The sequence below is a fragment of the Vipera ursinii genome, assembly GCF_947247035.1.
Source record: "Vipera ursinii genome assembly, chromosome: 1".
Lineage (NCBI taxonomy): Eukaryota > Metazoa > Chordata > Lepidosauria > Squamata > Viperidae > Vipera > Vipera ursinii.
This window is the reverse complement of record NC_139512.1, coordinates 320,361,167-320,388,700: the sequence shown is the minus strand read 5'-3', so window position 1 is coordinate 320,388,700 and position 27,534 is coordinate 320,361,167. Positions and strand designations below refer to the sequence as shown.

Below are 27,534 nucleotides of genomic sequence, written 5' to 3'. Positions count from 1 at the left end.
CTTTAAAAACATCTCTACTGTCCTGTTTCTTTTATCTAGCCTATCTCTGAAACAGGCTGGCTGTGAGATGATCATTCTGTCATGACGACAGGCATATATTAGCATGATAGGCATATTTCATTGATGGTGATTATAATTTATCCTACTATACAATATTTTTAATTGCAACATTACTGCATGAGACATACACACAGTACCTTATCGGTCTGTATTATGCCAGTGAACTGCAAAACAGTGGTTCTCAAGCAATGAAGGCATCTATATCTAGGAAGAAGGCGTTGTTTTCTTAAATCACCTATCTACTTTGAGGCCACAGAGTCATAAGAAAGAAATTGGTCCTTTTCAATGTAGGAAATTTTAAAAATTAGATAAAATGCTGCTCATTATATTGTAAGTGCCTTCTAGAACAGATACATTTTTCCATGTCGGCCTTAGGGACCAGTCAAGAAGGGGGTATTCTTTAAGGAACAGAAACTGTCCCTATATTGATATAGAAAGTTGAACAAGGCACCATCATCCACTACTGCAAATGAAAGTACATGTAGTCCTTGAATTACAACCATAGATTTAGTGACTGTTCGAAGTTACAACAGAGCTGAAAAAATGACTTATGAGCAGTTCTCGCATTTATGATTGTTGCATCATCCCCATGGTCACATGATCAAAATTCAGATGCTTGAGAACTGGCATGTATTTATCATAATTGCACTGTCCCGGGATCATGTGATTATCATTCGTAACCTTCCCAAACAGTTTCTGACAAGCAAAGTCAACAGGAGAAGCCAAATTCACTTAGTGAATGAATGCATGATTAACTTAACAACTGCAGTGATTTGTTTAAAAACTGGGGCAAAAAGGTTGTCAAATGGGGCAAATATCATTTAACAATTTTCCTGCTTAGCAATGGAAATTTTGGGTTCAATTGTTGTGAGTCAACGACTACGTGTAATTTTATTATGGGAATTGTAATCTTTGTAACGTTATATCAAACATTCTTAAGATGTTGTCCTTTAAGTGTATTGGGGTTACAACATTTATAATCTAACAGATTTGGAGAACAGCTTGAAGAAACTTAATGGATCTGCTGAGTTACTTAATTCTTTACCTTACGTGACGCTGCAACGAAGTTAATCCACCCATCATCCAAGGAAACAATATATTCCCCGTTCTGGAGCTGCATGTTCACATGGCTTCCCCCGAACAAGATCAGTGGATATACTGATACCATGCTGCAGTCTCGAACAAAAATCCGGCTAGTTTTTACCATTTCATGGTATACCAAATAGGGGCTATCAAAGTGCTTTGTCTGAAATACAGAATTCCAAAGAATACTTATGAGACAGGTAAAACAAGAACAACTCTGGTTCTGTAAATATCTGTATCGTACTATATTGCAAAGTTTAGGCTTAAACTGAAGAAAGTAGGGAAAAGCACTAGGCCACTCAGGTATGAATTAAATCATATCCCTGTTGAATATACAGTAGAGGTGACAAATAGATTTAAGGAATTAGATCTGATAGACAGAGTGCCTGAGGAACTATGGACAGAGGTTCGCGACATTGTACAACAGGTAGCAACCAAAACCATCCCAAAGAAAAAGAAATGCAAGAAAGCAAAATGGCTGTCTGAGGAAGCTTTGCAAATAGCTGAGGAAAGGAGGAAAGCGAAAGGCAAGGGAGAAAAACATAGATATGCCCAATTGAATGCAGAATTCCAGAGAATAGCTAGAAGAGATAAGAATGCCTTCTTAAATGAACAGTGCAAAGAAATAGAAGAAAACAATAGGAGGACCAGAGATCTTTTCAAGAAAATTGGACAGATGAAGGGAACATTCCATGCAAAAATGGGCATGATAAAGGACCAGAATGGCAGGGACCTAACAGAGGCAGAAGAGATTAAGAAGAGGTGGCAAAATTACACAGAAGAACTATACAAGAATGAGCTTAACGTCCCAGATAATCACAATGAGGTGGTCACTGACCTCGAGCCAGACATCCTAGAATGTGGGCCTTAGAAAAGCTGAGCAACAACAAAGCTAGTGGAGGTGACAGTATTCCAGCTGAGCTATTCAAAATCTTAAAAGACAGTGCAGTAAAAGTGCTACACTCAATTTGCCAGCAAATTTGGAAAACTCAACAGTGGCCACAGGATTGGAAAAGATCAGTTTACATTCCAATTCCAAAGAAAGGCAGTGCCAAAGAATGTTCAAACTATCGCACCATTGCACTCATTTCTCATGCTAGTAAAGTCATGCTTAAAATCCTACAAGCTAGACTTCAGCAGTATGTGGATCGAGAACTACCAGAAGTACAGGCAGGATTTCGAAGAGGCAGAGGAACTAGAGATCAAATTGCCAACATACGCTGGATCATGGAGAAAGCTAGGGAGTTCCAGAAAAACATCTACTTCTGCTTCATTGACTATGCTAAAGCCTTTGATTGTGTGGATCATAACAAACTGTGGCAAGTTCTTAAAGAGATGGGAGTACCAGACCATCTTATTTGTCTCTTGAGAAACCTATATGTGGGTCAAGAAGCAACAGTGAGAACTGGACACGGAACCACTGATTGGTTCAAAATTGGGAAAGGAGTCCGGCAAGGCTGTATACTGTCGCCCTGCCTATTTAACTTATATGCAGAGCACATCATGAGAAAGGCAGGGCTAGATGAATCAAAAGTTGGAATTAAGATTGGTGGAAGAAATATCAACAACCTAAGATACGCAGATGATACCACTCTAATGGCAGAAAGTGAAGAAGAACTAAAGAGCCTCTTGTTGCGGGTGAAGAAGGAGAGTGCAAAACTTGGGTTGAAACTTAACATTAAGAAAACCAAGATCATGGCATCTGGCCCTCTCAATTCCTGGCAAATAGATGGGGAAGACATGGAGGTAATGACAGATTTTGTTTTCCTGGGCTCCAAGATCACTGCAGATGGGGACTGTAGCCAAGAAATTAAAAGACGCTTGCTCCTGGGAAGGAAAGCCATGGCAAATCTAGACAGCACACTAAAAAGCAGAGACATCACCCTGTCAACAAAAGTGCGTATAGTCAAGGCTATGGTCTTCCCAGTTGCAATGTATGGCAGTGAAAGTTGGACAATAAGAAAGGCTGAGCGCCAAAGAATTGAGGCCTTTGAACTATGGTGCTGGAGAAGACTCCTGCGAGTCCCTTGGACTGCAAGGCGATCAAACCGGTCAGTCCTAGAGGAGATCAATCCTGACTGCTCTTTAGAAGGCCAGATCTTGAAGCTAAAACTCAAATACTTTGGCCACCTAATGAGAAGGAAGGACTCACTGGAGAAGAGCCTAATGCTGGGAAAGATCGAGGGCAATAGAAGAAGGGGACGACAGAGAATGAGGTGGCTGGATGGAGTCACTGAAGCAGTAGGCGTGAGCTTAAATGGACTCCAGAAGATGGTGGAAGACAGGAAGGCCTGGAGGAACGTTGTCCATCGCGATGAGTCGGACACGACTTCGCAGCTAACAACAACACTATATACCAGCCACTTAGATTTTACTAACAAAAATTTGTTCGGTGCCAGCATAAAGAGGCCAGACCTGAAAAGGACATGGAGGTGATATCTGAAACCTCTAGGCAGGCTTCATATGAAGCCTGCAGAAGAGAAGAGAGAAAGACATCTGCTTGTGTTATGTCTACAGAACTATTCAGCAGGCAACTATTGCCTAATGTTGTGCATGCTATTCCTTTCACAAAGAAGCTAAAATAAGTTGAGTAGAATACTTTACTGACTGGAGGTTAGAAATTACCTGATAATTTACAGAAGATGGATGAATGTGAACGTAACCTTGGTTTTTTGTAGCAAACATCAGTGCTTCAGGTTTTGGATTAATTTTAGCAGCTCTTCTATTAGCCTTCTGATACTTCTTTTCTTGTGCTTTTATCTAAAATGGTAAATAAAAATTGCAAACTGAATATCCACAAGCAATCCCCATTTATTTCAACAGAGATGTAGAGAAAGACATTTCTACTAAACTGCTTTCCTCTAACAAATCAACACGGTAATATTGTGGAACTTAAAAGAAAAAAACACAAAAAAAACAAGAGTGACTACCTCATTCCCCAAATCTATTCCAAACTCAGTAGTAGGACATATTACAAAGCCATAGCCTGGATGCTTTTGTTTGACAAGATAATTGGAGCATCATGATTGTGAGCATGATCAATGTATGTAAAATCAGTGCAAATCCAACCCAACCCTGAAGTCACTAGCTGGCGTTTGGAAGGCAAATTGTTTTAAGCACCAGCTTTCATTTCTAACACTATGTACTTCCAGGAGTTACCATTTTTTCCTTCTCCCCAAGGAATCCTTATTGTGTCAAGTAAGCACTTATCTTGTTGCTACAGTACTTTCTCTTCTCTGACCCTCAGCCAAGTCCTCTAATCCCGAACTGGCCTAGAACCAAGCAACTATAAACACAGACTGGTCTTGCAATGCACTATCATTAACCAACCAACTAACTAAATGTCCCCATCTCAATCCAATACAATAAAACTCCAGGAAACTTTGCAGTGCTAGTTTCTACGAATGTTTTAAGTCCTAGTTTAGAACTTTGGGGTGGGGTGGGGAAAAAGAGCCCTGCTAAGTATTAAAAGCATAGTTAAGAGATCAGTAACACTATGCCTATAGTAACAGATTGGAGCACTAGGTTCCAGACAGAAAGGAGTCTCATGAAAATGTCTGAAGAAAAGCGAGTTGCCAAGTAACAGGCTACATACATTGGAGACTTAGAAGCCAATCTGACATGAAGAAGAAAAAAATGGCATTCAGCTTTGTTTTCTTTACTGATAACACATATGAACATGAATAGAAGATATATATGAAATAAAATAATGAATTATCCTGAAAGCTAAGAGACCAAAATGATTTTAATGCTTAAGGACATTCTTGTATAAATTCCCCCTTAAAATATCATGGTATTACAATCAATCCTATTTCAGAGACCAGAGGCAGGGAAATATATATTAATACTAGCAAATAATTGCACTGGATTGGTGGGCAATGGACAGTGGGAGACCTAGGGGAAAAGGGCAATTTTAACTATGCAGTTTTTCATGCGAAAATGTCAGAACTGGCTTTGCTTCTACTGTGTCTATATGGATCTCTAAGTAAAGTTATACTCTTAGTAAAACCCAGGGGTTTCTTTTGCTGCATATGCCATTGGGATGGCTGACATTTATACTTACCTGAACCACATTTGGGTACATAGCGGCGCATAATATGGCTGATATCAACTTGACATTCTCTGCATTTGCATTTGCCTGTGACATAATGACATACTAAAAGTTAAAGAGTATGATGACTGTTCCTTAGGTAGGCATTGGCAAAGAACTATGTAGCATGGAGCAATTGGCAAGGAATCCTGAATATTTGAGGCATCAGGTACGTATCTTTTAAAAGAGATTTCTCAATCTTATGATTACAGAGACATGTTTGAAAATAAGGTAATGCATATCTTCAGAAGTTTTAGGATATATATATAAAGGGAAATATTTGGGTCTTCTGATCCCACCTTAAATATATGTAGCAACCTTATTGCTGAATCAGACCACAAACCAATGAAATCTTGTGTGACCTGCAGTAGGTTTTTAAAAGTTGTCTATTGCTTCTTTCTTTTCTACTGGAAGTAGCACTGACTGCAATTGTGACTTTCTAAACATACAGTCAAAAGTGCAATCTGCTGTTGCTTGTACTCAGATTATACATCTTCCCTAGGAATCAGTTATTATACATCAGACATGTCAAACTCGTGACGTCACATGACGTTGCACGACATATCGGAGTTTCCCCCCCATTGCCGGCAATGGGGTGGGCACGGTTTCCTTGTGATGCGTCCGGCCCGCGGGCAGGCAGTTTGACACCCCTGTATACATGCCATTTCCATGTTAAAGGTTTTACACACACCAAACCCCCCAAAGAGCAAATATTTAAAATGTTTAATTTTAAAAATATCCCAAGTGGAAGGATCAAAATATTAATCTCCACTCCCCTGAAATGTATAAATATATCAGTAGATTTTCATACAAACTATTTTTAAATGATCTTTTTTTACTGTTAGGTAGATCTTGGGATGAGTTATTCTTAGATGAATTCTAATATTCTAATTTTTGTTTTTGAATTTTCTGGGGGTTTTTTGTGCTATCCAATAACATATGTCAGCATGCATTTTTAAAGTACTAAGCAGCTTTAATAAAGTTAGAATTACAATAAAGTTAGAATTACAATCAAAATATTTATATTAATACATCACTTATGTTTAACTATGTGATATATGTGATATATGTAAATCACAGGTTTCCTCTTCAATTACTCTGCTTCGTCAACTCACCAGTTGGACCAAACACAATGTTCACACCTGACAGAGAGAACCTTCCAGTATGTAAGAAAGTAAAAAAATGACTTTTCATAATACTCAAAGCAATTGGAAAAGCATCTTCACTCTACTAGATCTTGACAAGAAAGAAAGTATTCCAGAAATAATCAGTATAGTTACATGAGAATTAGGTAAAATATAACCTTTACTTAAGAATATAGGTGAGGAAGAAAGGAAACATGGAAAGATAGGTACAATAATTAATAGATTAAAAAAATCTCCTCTCTCCCCCCTTCCCCCCAGTTACCTCTTCTCCTGTAGCTTCAAGAACACCATCCCCTCCTTGAGAAAATCTCTGTTCTATGTCTCTGGCTCGGAGTCCCTCTTTCACAAATCCAATATCAGATAGTAGTTCAGTAAACTGCCTTTTTAAACGTGCCATTTCCTAAAAAAATGGGAAAGACATATTTGAATTACAAAGAGGATTTTAAAACAGCATTCTAAACAGCAACTAATAGTTTATTAATGTTATTCTTTTATTCCCATTTAGCATATGCCAAGATATGAACTGGTGATGTACAGCAGTAGATCAGTAGATCAGCCCCAGAAGACTGATAGAATATGTCTGGCCAGTGCATGCCCATTCTGGCCGGCATCAAGCTCCCTTCGTCCAGTGCGCTCCCACAGGGAGGGTCTTCTCAGGGTGCCGCCGATAAAAGACTGTCGGCGGATAACACCCAGGGGAAGGGCCTTCTCTGTGGGTGCGCCTGCCTTTTGGAACCAGCTGCCCGTGGAGCTTAGGACTGCCCCCGACCTTCGCACATTTCGCCGGGACCTGAAGACCTGGCTCTTTGAGCTCTCCGGCCCATGCTGAGAATTTTTAACTGGGGTTTTTAATTTTAGGGATGATTTAATCTTTTTAAATTTGTTTTAAACTTTTGTACTGGTTGTTTTAAATGCCCTGTAAACCGCCCTGAGTCCTTCGGGAAAGGGAGGTATATAAATTTAATAAAATAAAATAAAATAAATAAATAAATATATCTATCTGGTATAAAGATACATAAATATATAGTGAAAATATATACACAGTTATTGGGTTCTCAGTATATTAATTCCCAGCTACAACCATATGTGGCTAAAAGTGGTGATTTCTGAATTATTTCTAGTAAACCTTAGTGTTTCCTAAAGGTTCTTCAATGTAAAGATCAGTAACAGCAACCAAAATTTACTATTTCTATTACAGGTAGTCCTTAACTTATCAGTGATTACTTAGCAACCATTTGAAGTTATGACAGACCTACCTTGGGGTTACTTAAGACCTGGACTTGGAAGTTTGATGGTCATGCCCCCCCCCGAATGTGGTCATGTGAATGAACTTCGGGCACTTGGCAACACAGCTACATTTATGACTACCTGCAGGGTTCTGTTCTGTGTCACATGATTGCATTTTAGGACAGCTTTGCTGAAAACTGGCACCTATTTCTGGCTTTTGGCAAAACCGCACACATAGTGAACCACTGGTTCATTAAATGACTATGGAGTTTGCTTAATGAGTGCAGATTTGCTTAACTTGTGTGGTGATTTATTTAACAATCTCGGCAAAAAGGGTTATAAAATCAGGTCAGTCACATGACTGACCCATGTTATGACCGTCACAAATTACAATCTGGCTCACTGACAGTTATATTTATTTATTTATTTATTTATTTATTTATTTATTTATTTATTTATTTATTTAAATTTATATACCGCCCTTCTCCCAAAGGACTAAGGGCGGTGAACAGAGCATATATAAATAGAAAATACAAAAATTAAAAAAGAATTAAACAATTGCCCGGATATGTCAAGGAATACCTGTATTTCATCTTGCCTCTTCCCCAACACCTTCCTTTACAACATGCACCACATTGGGAGCTTTTTGAGAATATAGTCTCAAATGGGGCAACAATGTGGTACAAAGGAGGAGGAGGATCAGCCGAATGAATTGAATATGACTTCTACATAAGTGCAAATTATCTACCTTTTTTCCCGCTGGAACCATGAGATCCACCATCCAGAGCAGAGGCATAATGAAATGAAGTAGAATAATAACATAAACAAACCTGGTCTAAAATTGTTCAGGTTTTATATATATATAAGGGGAAAAGATATGGCACAACAAGAAGTAGGTATTGGAACAAATTATTTTACAAGGTCACCAAAAGGTAAAGATGCAAAATAAAAATATTACGTTACCTGAAGAACATTTTGTGATAAAAAATTTTGTCTACAAAATGTGGAACTTGCTTGAAAGCTCTCTTTTGAAGACTGGCGCCACCCCTAAAGAGTAGAAATTTAAAATATCACCTTACTATTTAATCCCAAAAGTTGGAAAGAATCTTAATATGATCTTTAAAGTAAAAAGAGTCATTTTTTTATTTCTTACCTTATATGCTTGGATGACAGCCAGATAATCACTGTTTCCTATGGAAAACTCAAGCTTTTTCTTGAATGCCTCCTCTCTCTTGTCCCATGGAGAAATCTTTATAATTGATAAAAATGCTCCATTACATAGCTAATATATTTAAAAATTAAAGTTCAGTCTCAGCTGTGTAGAATCTATCTAAATTCTATGTATAAATAGGAATGAATTACAGTAGGACTTCTCAAAATTGGTGTTGTTACAAACCTGCAAAATAATAGGTTAACTGACTTCCTCCCTCAATAATACAATTGTCAGTCTATACTTGATCTCAGCCAAAGGCCAAGTAGCATAGTCCTATGCAGATATTTTTTTTTTAAAGCCTCTCTTCAGTAGCCTACAGATCCATGTGGGGATGGTTCTGTGGAGCTGGTTTCTTTACAGTGACTCTCGGAACATGTTCATCTCCAGGTAGTACTCACTTAATGACCACTTGTTCAGCTATTATTCAAAGTTGCAACAGTGCTGAATGAGTAATACTTATAACCAGTACTCAGACTTCCAGCTATCACGCCAACCTCTGTGGTCATGAGGTCACGATTTGGGTGTTTGGCAACTGGCTCACACAAGTTGGAGTGTCCCATGACCAAGTGATGTCACATCACATTGATCGTGTCACACTGTTTCACTTAGCAACAGAAATCCTGGTCCCAATTACTGCTGTTAAGCAAGGAGTACCTATATTAAAAATGAAATTTGAAATAACTATACTGGCAGAGAGAATCCTACTTATCTGTCAATGTTTTTATTTGAGCAGGACTTTCCTATATTTATTCAGATTGCCCTATTTTGGACCGCTATTTGCTATATTTATCCCACCTATGACTAAAGCTTAGTGTGTTACCACTGGTGATCATCACTAATATTTGCATTATTATTATATTTATTTCACTGTTAGGTAATTTTAATATTTTATACTAACTTTTTAGTCTTATCAATAAATTTAGGTGTATAAACTGTATATCTAGGTACCAGTGTGTTCTGTCCTAAATGTGGTAATAAAGATTTGTTGTTCTTGCCACGCTGCATTTTGCCAGGGCTTTCTGATTAAATAGGCAACCCAAGCACAGCACCTCTTCTACTTCTTATAGGAGAACACAACCCATCATGACAAAAAGCAAGCATGGGCTGTCCAGTCAGGTGCACGGGCTCAGTGCCAGGACCTAGTATGATGCCTCCCAGAAACACACCCAGAAAAAGCCACCCTTGAAAGAGGGAGAAAGTGAAACTAGGCACAAATACCTTAATTAATCTTAGTTGAGTCGGTACTTAGGAACAGGTGGAGTCTATTGCAGGAATTGCTGCTGTGAGTGCAAACACTATTGAAGAGCAATGCCAACACTTACATCCAGTACCAGTGGCTCAGTGGCTGCCCATGTCCACGTAAAGGGGAACCAAGAATGGTCAGCTCTTGAAACTGTAACAACCCATAATCTGGGAATCCTAGATTATCTTAATAATACTTACAAAAGGTGATTTGTGAGCCCTGCTTGCTGCTATTGTTAGTGCAGGATCCAGACAGCGAAAGATGGTGCCAAGAAGCATTAATTTCCCAATTCTCACATCAACAGGCAAGGAAGCCAAATGATGTCCCAAGGGAGTAAGCTTTTCCTCTGATGTTAAGGCCCCTACATCCTGCAACCGCTTCTTTGATGCATTTATGGATTCACTGGTTGGCGGCTCAATAAGTTGTGATAACACTGAGTGAAGTCTATGTGTGGAAAACATTTCCAAAATCTTTATTCTGGAAAAAAAATATTGTTCAGTCAAAGAAAATTACAAGCCCTCTGCTATTTGGTACAAGGAAGTACAGAACTGTGGAGAGTACAAAAATGCCGTTGATGTAGATATGCAAGATCCATTCACAAGATCTTGTGCAACATCTTTTATACCCATAAGAGACAGGAAATATTTGGAAGTGACACATTCTTAATTCACTGAATTATAAGGAGTGAAGGTATAGCACAATCAGACTTGCAAGCTTCTGTTATTATAGCCAATCTGAATAAAAATACTTTTAGCCTTGCTGTGAAGTTGATTTCTTAGTCTGGTCTACCTAGTGAGGCTGACATGAATCTGGTGTACAATTTATCCAGTGATTTTCAATGTTCTTACTTTGTTAAAGGTTCAAAACGTACAGTATAAAATACTTATTTCTGATCACTTCTTGTATTTGAGATATTTTTTCCATTTTCCAATGCTCCAGAATCTAGACCTACGTCCATAGGTTAAATACCCTATTACCTGTGATTTTATTATCCATGGTTATATGTTGAAACATAGCTCTCACAAAAAACAAGATCCTGGTCACAGCAGGGGATGGGTGGAGATGCTTTTACTTCTCTTTAAGTTACTTAATACCTAATTTGCTCCTGTCCTCCAAACTGTATCCTCAACTTAGCTCCAGGTTCCTGCAAACCTAGTATTAGCCCAAAAAACAAAAATACTGATTTCCAAGAACAGTTCCCTTTTCAGGTAAAACTGATGCAGTTAAAGCACTAAAAGAATCTGGCAAACATAGTTACAGTATTTGGGGAAAAGACTTTAGCTCGAAGAAAAGAGGGTTGCCTTTAATAACTTCTATACAGCAATTGCCCTTTCCAAACTATTTTTTCCAGAGACAGAAGAAAAAGGTGGAAACTGGCAAAAAAAACACCACCCTTGTAAATCATGGTCATATGACAATGGAATACTACAACCAGTCAAAAAGGTCATAAAGGGCCTGAAATGCAGTCTTGTAATGACAGGATTGTGTGGAGCATTGGAACTGCAGAACCAGGTTGTAAATAGCTTTTGGCTTTTTTGGGGGGGAGGTGGTCTGTCATAACTTTGAATGGCCATTAAAGGACATGGAAATGAATAAACCTATTTAATGACCGATAGTATTAACACCCCAACAAAATTTGGGACTGCAGAGACTATAATTTCTAATATAGAAGTATTATGAGAGCCCAGAAAAAGTTCTGTACTGATCCTTTAAGGGACTGCTGCTTTGTACACTGGGAGCACCCTTGGCAGATATGAAGCGTATTTGCCTGCTTTGGATCTAAATATTGCACATCTCTAGATAGAGGTTGCTTCTAACATTGCTACTCAATCTATTTAATTGGAAATCCCGGGCACTGAACTTGTGGCACCTGCACACGAAACAAGTGCTACCTAAAGAGGAGATGCTTCTGCCAGCTTAGAGTTGGAAATATTTTGATACTGCTACTTAAGAGTAAGCTAATCAGGAAAAATCAGGAAATTAGTTTGCACATTTGCCAAGGAGCAAGCCGTTAAGGGACAGAAGTAAGAAAATAGGGAAAAAGGGAAGTGAGAACTGAAGAAGATTTGTATTTACAAGATGAACCACATAATGTGTTGAGGCTTAATTGGAAAAAAAATGCAATATTTGGCAAAAGAATACCTGAGACAAAGCTGTTCCAAAGGCACTCGTTGTATCTCGGGCAACTGGTGCTTTAAAAGATGATAATTATAATGATGGCTACTGAAAAGATGAAAGCAAACCCCAGAAGCTACACGACCTGCTCGTCCTTTTCTTTGCAAGGCATTGGCTTTGGACACGTATGAATCCTCCAGGCTTTCCATGCCCTTGCTTGGATCATACCTACCAGAGGGAAAATACAGAACTGTGTTTGCAATATTAAAATACATGATAGGTCATGAACTAGGAAGTATAACACTGACAAAGTGTAATTCTTCTAGGTAATTGTTTAAATCTCTTGCTAAACTATGGGTTTGGTCACAGTTTATGAAATAAGTCATAAAGGTTCTCCATAACACAATAAGCCAAAGTTAAATTACATGATAGCTCACTGTGATATGTGGTCACTAGTTTACAGTCTTTATCCTTGTTCTCAAATATATTTAAAACAACAACAACAAATCACTGCTTGAAGATTTACAGTCTAAATTTGATCAATGCTAAAAAAAATAAACAGAGCACCCTTATAAAACATTGTAGGCAATCAATTCACATGTTACCAGTTTCTCTTTTAAAATGTGCAAAAGAAAAACAGGAAAAATGTATGTCAAAGAAACAAAATCAAGTAAAAACGTTAAATAGCAATAGCATTTAGACTTATATACCACTTCACAGTGCTTTACCGCCCTCTCTAAGTGGCTTACAGAGTCAGCATATTGCCCCCAACAATCTGGGTCCTCATTTTACCAACCTTGGAATTATGGAAGGCTGAGTTAACCTTGAACCGTTGAGACTCCAACTGCCGAACTGCAGGCAGCCAGTAGCCAGCAGAAATAGCCTGCAGTACTGCATTCTAACCACTGTGCTACCACAGTTCAGTGGTTAGAATGGTTAGGTAATAAATCTTACCTAAATAGGAACAGGACATTAAAAATATGGTAAAAGAGAAAACAAAAAAGGGAGAACAAAGCCTTATTGAATTTGACGGATCCACTGATAAATATATATAAGCACTAAACCATAATGGTAACTTTTGCAGATGTCAGAACTGTGGACCAGACTGCAGACCTATTATGGACATTATGTAGCTCTAGAACAGACATGTCAAACACAAGGCCTGGGGGCCAGATCCGGCCCGCGAAGTGGTTTCATGCGGCCCGCTAAGCCATCCTGGAAACAGTGAGGGAACGGCCCCCACTGCCTTGGCCCTGGCCCAGAGACCCTCCTCCTGCCAGAGACCCTCAGATCTGTCCCATTCCTGCCCAGGCCCCCATAGGTACCCTTGATGTGAACGATGTAGAGCTGGCCATGCCCACCCAGTAGGCCATATGCACTTTAGCCATGCCCACCCAGTAGGCCATGCCCACCCAGGCCACACCCACCCAGCCCCCTGAGGGCAACTGCAATGCTGATGCGGCCCTCAATGAAATTGAATTTGACACCCGTGCTCTAGAATCTCTCCTTGTGGTCCTCAAGCTTGTGTGCTTCCTGTCTCTATCCTTCCCTTGATATAGAATGTAACAAATATTTCAGAATTACCTTGAGTCTTGTAATCAAAATCCTGTTTCTCAAAACTAGAATGTGAATACAGGTAGTCCTTATTGTCTTGTTTAATGATTCTTTGAAGTTACAATGTAAAAAAGGCTTTGCAGCCACTGCTCAAATTTATACCTATAATCACAATTTGCATACATCCTGCCAAGATTAAATTTTACTTATGGACACAAAAGAAATCTGCTAAAGTTCTAAAGGATTTTCGTTTGAAATAAAGGTGAGCAGCACTTTTTTTGATGAGGTCAAATAATAACTTTTAAAAAAGGTTTATAAGATTGGCTTATTTGGTCAGGGTGAGTAGAAGAAAATAGTTATATCTAGTTGCCCTTACTGGACTTTTGCTGACAAAAATTGATGAGATGTAGCATTTTTATTTTTTTTCTTAAAGAGATAAGCTATGGGGAGAAGAGAGATTATCTTTTATTTAGAGATAGTGATAAACTATTAAACCTGTTTTTACTTGTTGGGATGAAGGGGGAAGTTACTTCTTTTTTTTCTTCCCCTTTTTTCTTTCTTTTCCTTTTCATTCCCCCTTTTCTAGTTTGCACTGACTTTTATCCTTTGCATATATAATTTGTAATAAAAATGATCTGAAAAAAAACCCTAAGCAAGGACTACAAACAGGTCATTTCGACATGGTTTATTGTTCTGAGTTCTTATCTACTACTTCCTTCAGATTCTTTTAAATACCGTACCTTTTTTCTTTCATTTTTCCTGAGTCAATCACATAGACCACATCATTGATGGTTATGGAAGTTTCTGCAATGTTTGTAGATATGATGATCTTGGTGATGCCAAGAGGAGGCTGGAAGAATACAGACTGCTGATCTTCACTGGAAAGAGTTGAATGGAGACGATACACAACACAGCTGAAAGGTTGGGGAACAGGTTTGAAATATTTTTGGTGAGCATTTGTTCCATCTCCATGTTACTTTTTTCACATAATCAGAACTGGGCAACTTCAATTCTTCTTTGGAGTACACGTCTCATTTTTTGACACTAAATAAGCCACATCAGTATAATTGCCCATATACTAATAAAATGCCCTTATTATATATGTAGTGTATAGTGCAGGGGTCGGCAACCTCGGCTCTTTTATGACTCGTGGACTTAATTTTAATTTAATTTAATTTAATAATATTTCTATACCGCCCTTCTCCCGAAGGACTCAGGGCGGTGAACAGGGCAAGAATAAAAATACAGGATTACAAAAGTTAAAACAAGATTAAATAAATGCCCATATACTGAAATACATCTTAAAAACCCAATGAAATAACAATAACAACCCCCCCCCCAATCCCCTCATCAGGCCAGGCCAGCTTGTTCAAAAAAGTATGTTTTTAGCTCGCGGCGAAAGGAGTGAAGATCGGGCGCCGTCCGGAGCTCAACCGGTAGCTGATTCCATAGCTCCGGGGCGCCCACAGAGAAGGATCTCCCCCTGGGGGCCACCAGTCAACATTCTCTGACCGGTGGCACCCTGAGGAGGCCCTCTCTGTGGGAACGCACAGGGCGGAGGGAAGTCGATGCCGGCAGCAGGTGTTCCCTAAGGTACTCTGGACCCCTGCCATGTAGGGCTTTGAATAGCTGGCTCAGGAATTCTGGGAGTTGAAGTCCACGAGTCATAAAAGAGCCGAGGTTGCCGACCCCTGGTATAGTGTAATCAAGAATACAATACTTTGGAAATTGCACCTCCAGCAACAATAGGTAGTCTTAGGGAAAGTTCAATGTTCTTCAGAAATAAAATGGGAAAACAGATTTTATTTATGAAAAATGTGAAGGGACTCTGGGCGGCATACTGCAAAGTAATGTTATATAGGTACGTGAATAGAGAGGTTGAGCCTGCTGGATTTGGTCAAAGAAACATGAAAGGTAGCACTGTATATACACAAAATATTCCAATTTCTCTGTTATTTTCAGTTAAGTCGCAACCACCTTAATCACTGACTATGATGGCTGGGGCTGATGAAAATTGCAAGTTAGATCAGAGAACAACTATCATCCTTTAATTTCCATCTCAATTAACAGCCTCAAAGGGATTATCACTAATAAGAACTATGGATCTGTTTGATGAGAGGTCACTTTTTGTGGCTCTCTTCTTTCTTTCCAGTTTATGCTAAGGTACAGTTGGTAGCTGATAGAGGGAGAGCTCTAGTCCTTGCCCCCTGCTTTACAGAATACTACAGAGTGCTGTCTCTCCTCACTTCTTTTCAATAAGAAACTGCTGGCTGAAATCAGCCAGTAATAAATGGATAAGTATCACTGCTATGCTAGTGATCTCTCTCCAGGCAGAGATGTACAAGTGGTACTCAGTTGTACATTTCTGCCTGGATCAGAGTTGTGGGTACTCTTGGATTCATAGGACCTTTGCACAAATCCATCTTGTGTATCCACTGTGCACACTCTTGGATTAGGAGGCCCTACTCACAGTCACTCATGCCTGTTACTTCCTGTTTGGATTATTGTAATGCACGCTACACACAATTGCCTTTAAAGTGTATCCAGAAGCTGCAGGTTGCAGTAAGGCAGGTGTTTTGGACTCTTCACCCAAGTAACAGTTTTATGCCATGAGCTGCACTGGCTCCTAATTCTAAATAATTCTGACTGTCACCTACAAAGTTCTACATGGCATAGAGGCGGGTTATTTGTGAGACACCTGTTTTTAACTGTTTCTACTCATCCCACCAGAATTGACAGGGTGGGCTTATTCCAGATCCCTCCTTTAAGCAATATTATTTACTGGGATCCAGGAGAACTGCCTTCTCAGTTGCAATACCTGCTCAGGAATGAATTTAACATGGCTGAAATACTAAAAGATTAGCTAATATACATTTATCAAGTTATTGGTTCAATAACCAGATTACAGTAGTTTGGAAGTTCCTATTTGACTTAGAAATATAGAATATTAATATACAAGCATTCACTGTGGTTATATTCCAGGGCAGAAAAGTCATGTGGTCTAGGGAAGAAATGTTATATAACTTTTGAATAAATGCCTAAATTCATTGACAAGATTAAAATATTGGTTTCTATTTCTTTTTCTTTTAAAAGTAGATTAAGACATACCGTTTGCTGTGCCGGTTGTTGAACATGGCATTAGACTGCAACCGATTATATAATGCTTGGATTTCTGCTAGGCCTGGCAAAAATATCAGTACTGCACCTAAACAGGAATTAAAATAATGAGTAGAAGCTATTCTGTTTCCTTCACAGCCATATTTATCTTTGTTTTTCTCAGTTCCTCTCTGCTGCTTCATATATTACATTTTCCCAGGGCTTTTTTTCTTATAGAACGCTCAGAACGGAGTTCCGGCACCTTTTTTGGATGGAACCTTGTAAGATAGGCAAGGCGGGTTGTATGAAATGTGTGAGTTCCGGCACCTTTTTCTTTTACAAAAAAAGCACTGCATTTTCCAATGCAGAAAATACTCCCAGTTGGAAAACAAAATTACAACAAATGCCTTTTATATAATTGTTGGTAATGGGCAGGGTAGACAACGATGTCCAAATGGAGGGATGTTGGGAAGATCAAAGTTCTGCACCTTTTGAACATGTTTCGTTTACTGCCTCTGCAGATGTCCATAATGTACTACTTACCCATAAATGTTTTCCTATGTGAAATATTGTCTCTGAATCTTTTAAAAATGATTGAAAATAATTTTTAAAGTGTCTTATTAAAAACAAAATGATTCTGGAGAGTACTGCAATCTACGGGTTCTGTACTTGTTTATACATTAAGTGCTGGCTACCTACCTTCATTTAGTTTTATCTGTGTAGTACTGTACATGGATGTTTTAAAGTGTTATTTGTATTAACATTTTTATTTATTATACCAGGGACATTCTATTATATTCTTTATAGATATATTAAAAACCAATTGTAGTTGGTGATAAATAACTAAACATGGAAGATTAACCCTGAAAAAGCAGTTAGCATGATCAATAAGTCCTTGATTTGGGTCTGCAGGGAGCATTTAAGGCCTCAATCTATCACATATAATGGAGGCCAGTTCCATTGGTTCTTTACATCTAAACACCTCTTTTGTCCTCTTTGTGTTATTTGCATGAGAGTTTTTAACTTAGTAAGGTTTAAAGACTTATGGTCTAGTGCAGGGGTCGGCAACCTCGGCTCTTTTATGACTCGTGGACTTCAACTCCCAGAATTCCTGAGCCAGCTGTGCTGGCTCAGGAATTCTGGGAGTTGAAGTCCACGAGTCATAAAAGAGCCGAGGTTGCCGACCCCTGGTCTAGTGTGTTAGAAGGAAGGTACATTAATATTTCTTTTTCAGAGCATTTATTTTCATGCTTGGGTGATGCTACAGTTACTCATGTATTGCACTGTCATAATCTCCAAGCTACTCTAATTAAAGTGCCCCTTGTCACTTAGTGCTCGAGTCATCCTATAAAAGTAGTCCCTGATTTATGACCGCAATTGGGACCAAAAGTTCTGTCATAAAGTGAGCAGTGAGTTGTGCCCAATTTTACAACTTTTTTTTTTGCCACAGTTGTTAATTGGGTGTTAAGTGGTTAAGTAAGCCATATGGTCATTAAATGAATCCAGCTTCCCCCACTGACTTTGCTTGTTGGTAGCCCTTTGGGAAGTCACAAGGATGATCACATGTCCGCAGGATACTGGAACTGTTGTAAAAATATACTTTTTGCCAAGTGCCTGAATTCTGTTCACGTGACTTATTTAAATTCAGATGATCCTGCAGCTAATATTTTAGTTTATTGAAAATATATTTTGCTTTTACAATTACTCTCTTTCACTCCCTTATTTTAATTTAATTTAATTTAATAATTTAATTTCTATACCGCCCTTCTCCCGAAGGACTCAGGGCGGTGAACAGGGCAATACACAATAAAAATCGAATACAAAAATTAAAAAGCCATTAAACATCATGCCCATAAAATCAATACATATTAAAGTTAAAACAAGTTTTAAAAACCCAACCCCATCCTGTCAGACCAGGCCAGCTTGTTCGAAAAAGAATGTTTTGAGATCGCGCCGGAAGGAGCGAAGGTCGGGGGCCATCCGGAGCTCAACCGGTAAGCAGTTCCAAAGGTCTGGCACGCCCACAGAGAAGGCTCTCCCCCTGGGGGTCACCAATCGGCATTCTTTGATCGGTGGCACCCTGAGGAGGCCCTCTCTGTGGGAGCACACTGGACGGAGGGAAGTTGACGCCGGCCGCAGGTGTTGCCGTAGGTAATCCGGACCCATGCCATGAAGGGCTTTGTAAGTCATAACTAACACCTTGAACCTCACCCGGAGAGCAACCGGTAGCCAATGCAGCTCGCGGAGCAAAGGTGTAACATGGGAGTATCGGGAAACTCCCAAGACAACTCGCTCGGCTGCATTCTGCACCAGTTGGAGTCTCCGGGTGGACCTCAAGGGCAGCCCCATGTAGAGAGTACAACCTTTAATAATTTATTTGTGTACAACCTTTAATAATTTATTTAAAACAAACCACAACTATTTAAACATTTTATTAGTACTTTTGAAGAAGGAACCTGGGAAACAAAAAGATAATTAAATTGTATATGAGAAAGAAGGGGAAAAGGAAGGAACAAGTAAAAATAGTCTTGTTTCTTTAAATTGTTGTCTGAATGCAATGCCTCTAAAAATGTAATTCCTCATCACAATAGTAAGAATGTCTTATTTTTATGAAATTGTACATGCTGGAATTATTCAGTTTAATCAATTTGTAAAACAGATCACAGCTGATAAACTGGGTTACCTGGTGGATATAAATGTTTGCCACTGACAATCCATTCAAGCAAGGCTTCAATTAATTCAAGATTTACTTTGTCTAAATCCATGTTTGCCATGGTTTTTATTACTGATTTACTAACACCTACAAAAAAAAGAAATATGCATAAGCAGAGAAATAATCTCAGCAGTAAAATGTACTAAAGTTAATTTAGTTAGTAAAAATGCAAACTACCAAGATGTATTAAAATTGACAAAACTTTCTTTGACACTTTTAAAATGTTACATACATTTTCAACCTTTCAAAAATAAACATTTCTCCTTCACAGAACCTTTGTATTGTCCTGAAATCTTACATGACAGCCATTTCAGTTAGGGTGTTGTTGGTGTTAGCTGCGAGGTCGTGTCCGACCCATCGCGACCCCATGGACAACGTTCCTCCAGGCCTTCCTGTCCTCTACCATCTTTTGGAGTCCATTTAGGCTCACGCCTACTGCTTCAGTGACTCCATCCAGCCACCTCATTCTCTGTCGTCCCCTTCTTCTATTGCCCTCAATCTTTCCCAGCATTAGGCTCTTCTCCAGTGAGTCCTTCCTTCTCATTAGGTGGCCAAAGTATTTGAGTTTTAGCTTCACGATCTGGCCTTCTAAAGAGCAGTCAGGGTTGATCTCCTCTAGGACTGACCGGTTTGATCGCCTTGCAGTCCAAGGGACTCGCAGGAGTCTTCTCCAGCACCAGAGTTCAAAGGCCTCAATTCTTTGGCGCTCAGCCTTTCTTATGGTCCAACTTTCACTGCCATACATTGCAACTGGGAAGACCATAGCCTTGACTATACGCACTTTTGTTGACAGGGTGATGTCTCTGCTTTTTAGTGTGCTGTCTAGATTTGCCATGGCTTTCCTCCCAAGGAGCAAGTGTCTTTTAATTTCTTGGCTACAGTCCCCATCTGCAGTGATTTTGGAGCCCAGGAAAATAGAATCTGTCACTACCTCCATTTCTTCCCCATCTATTTGCCAGGAATTGAGAGGGCCAGATGCCATGATCTTGGTTTTCTTAATGTTTAGTTTCAACCCAAGTTTTGCACTCTCCTTCACTCGCAACAAGAGGCTCTTTAGTTCCTCTTCACTTTCTGCTATTAGAGTGGTATCATCTGCATATCTTAGGTTGTTGATGTTCCTTCTGGCAATCTTAATTCCAACTTTTGATTCATCTAGCCCTGCCTTTCTCATGATGTGCTCTGCATATAAGTTAAATAGGCAAGGCGGCAGTATACAGCCTTGCCGGACTCCTTTCCCAATTTTGAACCAATCAGTGGTTCCGTGTCCAGTTCTCACTGTTGCTTCTTGGCCTGCATATAGGTTTCTCAAGAGACAAATAAGAAGGTCTGGTACGCCCATCTCTTTAAGGACTTGCCACAGTTTGTTATGATCCACACAATCAAAGGCTTTAGCATAGTCAATGAAGCAGAAGTAGATGTTTTTCTGGAACTCTCTAGCTTTCTCCATGATCCAGCTTATGTTGGCAATTTGATCTCTAGTTCCTCTGCCTCTTCAAAATCCTGCCTGTACTTCTGGTAGTTCTCGATCCACATACTGCTGGAGTCTAGCTTGTAGGATTTGAAGCATAACTTTACTAGCATGAGAAATGAGTGCAATGGTGCAATAGTTTGAACATTCTTTGGCACTGCCTTTCTTTGGAATTGGAATGTAAACTGATCTTATCCAATCCTGTGGCCACTGTTGAGTTTTCCAAATTTGCTGATAAATTGAGTATAGCACTTTTACTGCATCATATTTTAAGATTTTGAATAGCTCAGTTGGAATAATGTCACCTCCACTAGCTTTGTTGTTGCTCAGTTTTTCTAAGGCCCACTTCACATTCTAGGATGTCTGGCTCAAGGTCAGTGACTACCTCATTGTGGTTATCAGGGACATTAAGCTCGTTCTTGTATAGTTCTGTGTAATTTTGCCACCTCTTCCTAATCTCTTCTGCCTCTGTTAGGTCCCTGCCATTTTGGTCCTTTATCATGCCCATTTTTTCATGAAACGTTCCCTTCATCTCTCCAATTTTCTTGAAGAGATCTCTGGTCCTCCCTATTCTATTGTTTTCTTCTATTTCTTTGCACTGTTCATTTAAGAAGGCATTCTTATCTCTTCTAGCTATTCTCTGGAATTCTGCATTCAACTGGGCGTATCTTTTTCTCCCTTGCCTTTCACTTCCCTCCTTTCCTCAGCTATTTACAAAGCCTCCTCAGACAGCCATTTTGCTTTCTTGCATTTCTTTTTTTTTGGGATGGTTTTAGTTGCTACCTCTTGTACAATGTTGCGAACCCCAGTACATAGTTCTTTAGGCACTCTGTTCATCAGATATAATTCCTTAAATCTATTTGTCACCTCTACTGTATATTCAACAGGGATATAATTTAATTCATACCTGAGTGGCCTAGTGCTTTTCCCTACTTTCTTCAGTTTAAGCCTAAACTTTGCAATGAGAAGCTCATGGTCTGAGCCACAGTCAGCTCATGGTCGTTTTTACTGACTGTATAGAGCTTCTCCATCTTTGGCTGCAGAGCACATAGTCAATCTGATTTCTGTGTTGACCGTCTGGTGATGTCCATGTGTAGAGCCGTCTCTTGGGTTGTTGGAAAAGAGTGTTTGCTATGACTATCGTATTCTCTTGACAAAATTCTATCAGCCTGTGCCCTGCTTCATTTTGTTCTCCAAGGCCAAACTTGCCTGTTATTCCGGTTATCTTTTCGCTTCCTACTTTAGCATTCCAATCTCTCATGATGATAAGGACATCATTTTTTGGTGTTAGTTCAGTTAGGGTATTAGAGTACAAATCATGGCAAGTAAAATAAATAAAATCTTGAATTTCCATTTATATATATAGTACATTTATTACTAATGGTTAACTTGAATCACTCTGTTGAGGTAGATATGCAGAGTTCTAATAACCCTTATAGCAGATTACGTCTTCACTCACCTATTTATCCCTAGTACAAATTTTATTCAGTACCATGTCCTCTCTATCCATTGTGTGAGCATGAATTTACTGAATTTAAAATTTGAATTTTGTTTCCTTCCCAGAAAGTATTGAAAAAAATAAGTTAAGATGGACACATTTTCCAATGGCTTACCATCAATCATATACCAAGGAAATTATTTTAACTATTATTCGGTATTTCTACTTGCATAGTTGAAATTCACATGTCAATTCTTATTTTACGAAAGATAATGTCCAGGATTTGGAATCTCTCTGTTGGAAATTCCAAAAAGAACTTTAAAAGTTTGGCACAAATAAAACCTAGTATAGATAGATATCCAAGAGGCTTCAGTCTTACAATTTTTACTTAACTGTTTTTGAATACAACTTTCAGGTAATAAACCAAATATTTTTTATACACAAAGAGTGTTTGGAAACCAATGGGTGTACCATGTTCATCAGAAAGATACCTTTGTAACGTATCAGCAATTGTTGGAAAGTCAGCATTTGGTCTGGGACTGAATTTTGGACTGTAGTTTTCACCAAGCCAGCGTGCTTCAGACCCTCTTCCACTTCTTCTGCAGCAGTCCGCGTGTGTCTTCCTGTCTTGTGTACAGTTTGTTTTGCTCTGCACATATATGGACTGCCGTCCTCCAAAACATACCTGAATGCATGCCGAGAGAGGTCATGGGGGGAAAAAGCAAGCAGTTATCCTTGCTTTTCAAACAGTTAACAGTTTTACTTTATGAATGGTGCCGTGTAATTACCCGTGTTTCCCCGAAAATTAAGACCAGGTCTTATTTTTATTAATTTTTTTTGGACCAAAAGGGCTTATTTTCGGGGCTGCCCGACTTTTGCGGCCTCCCGCCTGTTCCCTCCCACTGTCTGCTTGCCCACGACTGCAACGGCTTACTTAGCTTCCCAGGGCAGAGGCTCAGGAGGTGAGGGCAGTGCCGGCAGAACGCGCCTTCAGGCTAGGAGGAGAGCAGTGTGGACAGGCGGGGGAAGCCTCCCTTGTCGCCTGCCTCCACCTACCACACTCTTTCCTTTTGCAAGCAGATGAAGCTTCCAGTCTCCATCATTTCTCTGTCCGGGTAAAAAGTGTTTGGGTGCCTATGGAGAGCCCAACCACTTTTTGCCCAGATGGAAAAATGACGGAGACTGGAAGCTTTGTCTGCCTGCAAATGGGGCACTTGGAAATGTAGCGAATTGCAAGCAGACTAAGCTTTCAGTCTCTCTCTGAGCGAAAAGTGTTTGGGCGCCCCACTTGGTGGTGGAGACACTGGTGCAACGCACTCTCTCCTGCCCCATTGCTGCAGAGAGCATCCAGACTGTGGGACGGAGTAGGTGGGCTCTTAACTAGGAATTATTTTTGTGATAGGGCTTATATTAGGTGCATGCAAAAAAAAAACAGGCTAGGGCTTATTTTCTGGGTGAGTCTTATTTTCGGGGAAACATAGTAAGATAAACTAGACTATTGGCCAGGAAGTATTTTGAGTAGGGCTGTGTATATATTTTGCAACCCTATTGCACAAATAACATTTGGAATTTGATAAAGAGCACTGTACCTTTACAAACAAAATTTTAACATCTATAAAGAAAGCATTATGGGTATCAAATGGATCATTGAAACAGACTTTCATTGCACTTGGCAAAGCTTGCCAGAGTTACTTGAGATCTTTTGGTGTGTGGACTCTGACACATTTTTTTTTGGTTGCCCACAGTATCTCTCAGAGCTCAGCTCAAGACCAGGCTGGGCAGTGAGTCTAGCAGTGTATGCCAGGCCTTTATCCTCTCCCAAACCAAACACAGAACTCAAGGTGATCCATTAAGTGTGCAATCAAAAATGTAAAAGAACTGGAGATGTTGTGATAATCAGGAAATTTAGTAGAGAAAATAACCCATTTTCAAGAAAAATTATTCAAATAAATGCAGTACTCAGTACTTTTTCCAGTTATAAGAGTGTCTTGTTACTTTGTCAAATGTATTATGTATAACTTGAGTTTTTCATTACATTTGACATGTTTTATTTACATTACACAGATTCATGAATAAAATTAAATTCAGAAAACTGATACCAATTTATATAACTTCACTTAAAAATATCAACATTTTTAAAAGACCTTCCCTTTCCTGTGCTCAATTTGTATGCCTGACTTTTCTTTCTGATACAAAGAAATTATATGGCAATTCAGAGTTATTTATCAAGAAGTATAGTATCTATCTATCTATCTATCTATCTATCTATCTATCTATCTATCTATCTATCTATCCTCTCTCTCTTTCCCACTACAATGAAAACAACTCTTGGTGTCTTATAATATATATATATATAAACAAGGATTAAGATATCCATGGTTAGATTAAAACCAATTCAAATCACAAATAGTAACAATGCCCACATCAACCCCCAGATAAAAACATAAATACACAAATACCATCTAGCTTCTATCTAATTTTCACTCTAGTTGTTCCAACAGTTGTTCTGTTGAGTTAATTATCACTAAGTGCAGTTCTCTGTAGGAATTGCAGCCTCATAGTATAATCCAAGATATACGGTACCTGTTTCAAAAAAGTGTACTATTTTACTTAGGATTTACTCGGAGAGTCAATACAGCTATAACTTAAAGCTTGCTCTTTTAATCTGCTCATCAGCAATAACAGCCACTGATCTAAACCAATGTAAACCAGTCTTCATTTTATTTTGGATCGGGTTGGCAAGAAAAAAATTAAGAGATATTTGTAAACATCAGGCTAGGTAAAGGTAAAGGTTCCCCCGCACATGCGTGCTAGTCGTTTCCGACTCTAGGGGCCGGTGCTCATCTCCGTTTCAAAGCCGAAGAGCCAGCGCTTGTCCAAGGACGTCTCCATGGTCATGTGGCTGGCATGACTGGACGCCAAAGGCGCACGGAACGCTGTTACCTTCCCACCGGAGTGGTCCCTATTTTTCTACTTGCATTTTTTACGTGCTTTCGAACTGCTAGGTTGGCAGAAGCTGGGACGAGTAACAGGTGCTCACTCTGTTACGCGGCACTCGGGATTCGACCCGTCAAACTGCCGACCTTCTGATCAACAAGCTCAGCGTCCTAACCCACTGAGCCACCACGTCCCTAAACATCAAGCTAGAAACAAACAAACCTGAATTTCTGTCATTATTGCTACCGGTTATTAACAGTCTGAATATCTAATTTAGAAAATAGTAATTCCTCCATTAAAGTATGTCAAAACTTAGGTTATAATGGGTGAAAGATTATCAATACATATACTAATTGACTTAAAACTGTTCAGAGTTCCAGCATCCCTACATGAGGATCCTTACAACCTGGACTTGAAGTTCTGAGGGTTGCCCCGCCAGTCACATGATCGTGTTTTATGATGGTTTTGCCAAACTCAGCATTTATTTTGGCAAAACCAGTCTATGGCAAATCATGGTTTTGCTTAACAACTTCCACAAAACAGGTCATAAAATAGCTAAGACCATAGTGATCAGGCTCCATTACAGTTGTAACTTGAGGTTTACCTTTAAAAAGTTATACATACTAAAAATATATAATATATACATTTTATCATATTTTCCAATTCTGCAATGACTACTATTTTAAATTGGATTTTGGGAAAATGGACTGGACAAATATAGGCAGTCCTCGACTTATGTCCCCAAATGAGCCCAAAATTTCCATTGCTAAGTAATGCAATTGCTAAGTGAGTTTTGCCCCATTTTCTGACATTTTTTGCCACAGTTCTTAGGCGAATCACTGAAATTGTTAAGTGAATCATGTGGTTGTTAAGCAAATATAGCTTTCCTCTTTCACACTGCAACTGTCATAAATGCATACATAGTTACCACGTGCCTGAATTTTGATCATGTGACCATGGGGATACTGGCAGGGTTGTAAATGTGAAAACTGGTCACAAGTCACTTTTTTCAGTGCTGTTGTAACTTCGAACACTCACTAAATGAATGGTTGTACGTCGAGATTTACTTGTAGACTTCCTATGTGGTTGGCAGAAACTTTACAGCCCTTTTTAATCCAGTGATTGATCTGAGATTGCACTCCATTTCATGCTTCCTACTTTTCTCTAAAACGTCTTGGTGTCATGCACATTAATGCTCATCTAATCCATACTAGAGCTCAAGTTACAAAACGAATGAAAGGACCTCAACATAAACATACTGTACTATGTTTCCCTAGTCTTTATATTCTTAATGATATAAAGTACATCAGTCTGATTCTTGCAATAAATTAAGATTTTAGTAATACTTGGCATTTAAAATCCTATTTGATATAGTGCAGTAGTGTTTTCTACATTAGCTGAGGTTTATCTGTTATTCCACAAGGATGATCCAACAAACAGTCTGAATTTTCAGTCTGAAAAGAAATTTATATTACATAAAAAAGAATTGCTGGTGCTAGGTTTGTTTTTGAAACTTCTTACCCAGTCATTGCAATTGCATCTTCTAGAAAAAACTGCTCAACAGGGAATGTCCTTCCTAGAGATGTAAACAATTATAAATAGTTTTAGCAAAAATAGTTTTAGCGAAATAGACCCAAAATATGTGCAAAACAGAGCAAAGAATTGGAAGTTTTATTCCAACAAATTTGGAGCACTTTTGTGTAGTTATAGCCTGAACCTCATTGCGATATGGTAATCAAATAAAAATCTTTTTAATAAAGTATTATTTTAGTCCATTTAAGGAACAAACTACTACATAAAAGCAAAAAAGAAGAAAATGAAAAAGGACATTGTGGTTGGAAAATAAAATAATAAACAGAGAATGTACAGTTGTCATAATGTATAACATAACATGTCCTATTTTTTTCTGGAACCTTTATTTGAATTTATGAGTAAGTTAAAACAGGTTTTAGTAGATGCTTTCTATTTTGCCTGAAAAATCATATTTTGGCTTTTTAAAGGTGTTATGACATCTTTCTGCTTAATTTTGTAACACATATTTTGGTTACTGGCAAATCTCCTGATAACAGCGCAAGTTTGAGCCACCAAAGAAAGTGAGAATTTGCCAGTTTTTTTCTTACTCACTCCCCAACTCAAGGAGAGGTGTTTGTGT

The 27,534-nt window shown here is 38.8% G+C and overlaps 1 protein-coding gene across 2 annotated transcripts in view; it reads right to left on the bottom strand.

Moving 5' to 3' along the window:
• Positions 1–27,534, bottom strand: part of DHX57 (DExH-box helicase 57) — a 44,702-nt gene that overhangs the window by 1,525 nt on the left and 15,643 nt on the right. For both annotated transcript variants that reach the window (XM_083379212.1, XM_083379211.1), the window contains 13 exons: positions 26,904–26,958; positions 22,937–23,130; positions 19,510–19,626; positions 16,839–16,935; positions 14,471–14,644; positions 12,204–12,404; positions 10,262–10,538; positions 8,759–8,854; positions 8,569–8,652; positions 6,641–6,778; positions 5,207–5,281; positions 3,769–3,903; positions 1,106–1,306 (listed from right to left, as the gene is read on the bottom strand). In XM_083379212.1, the coding sequence (XP_083235338.1) occupies positions 1,106–1,306; positions 3,769–3,903; positions 5,207–5,281; positions 6,641–6,778; positions 8,569–8,652; positions 8,759–8,854; positions 10,262–10,538; positions 12,204–12,404; positions 14,471–14,644; positions 16,839–16,935; positions 19,510–19,626; positions 22,937–23,130; positions 26,904–26,958 (1,844 nt within the window). The remainder of the gene's footprint in view (positions 1–1,105; positions 1,307–3,768; positions 3,904–5,206; positions 5,282–6,640; positions 6,779–8,568; positions 8,653–8,758; positions 8,855–10,261; positions 10,539–12,203; positions 12,405–14,470; positions 14,645–16,838; positions 16,936–19,509; positions 19,627–22,936; positions 23,131–26,903; positions 26,959–27,534) is intronic.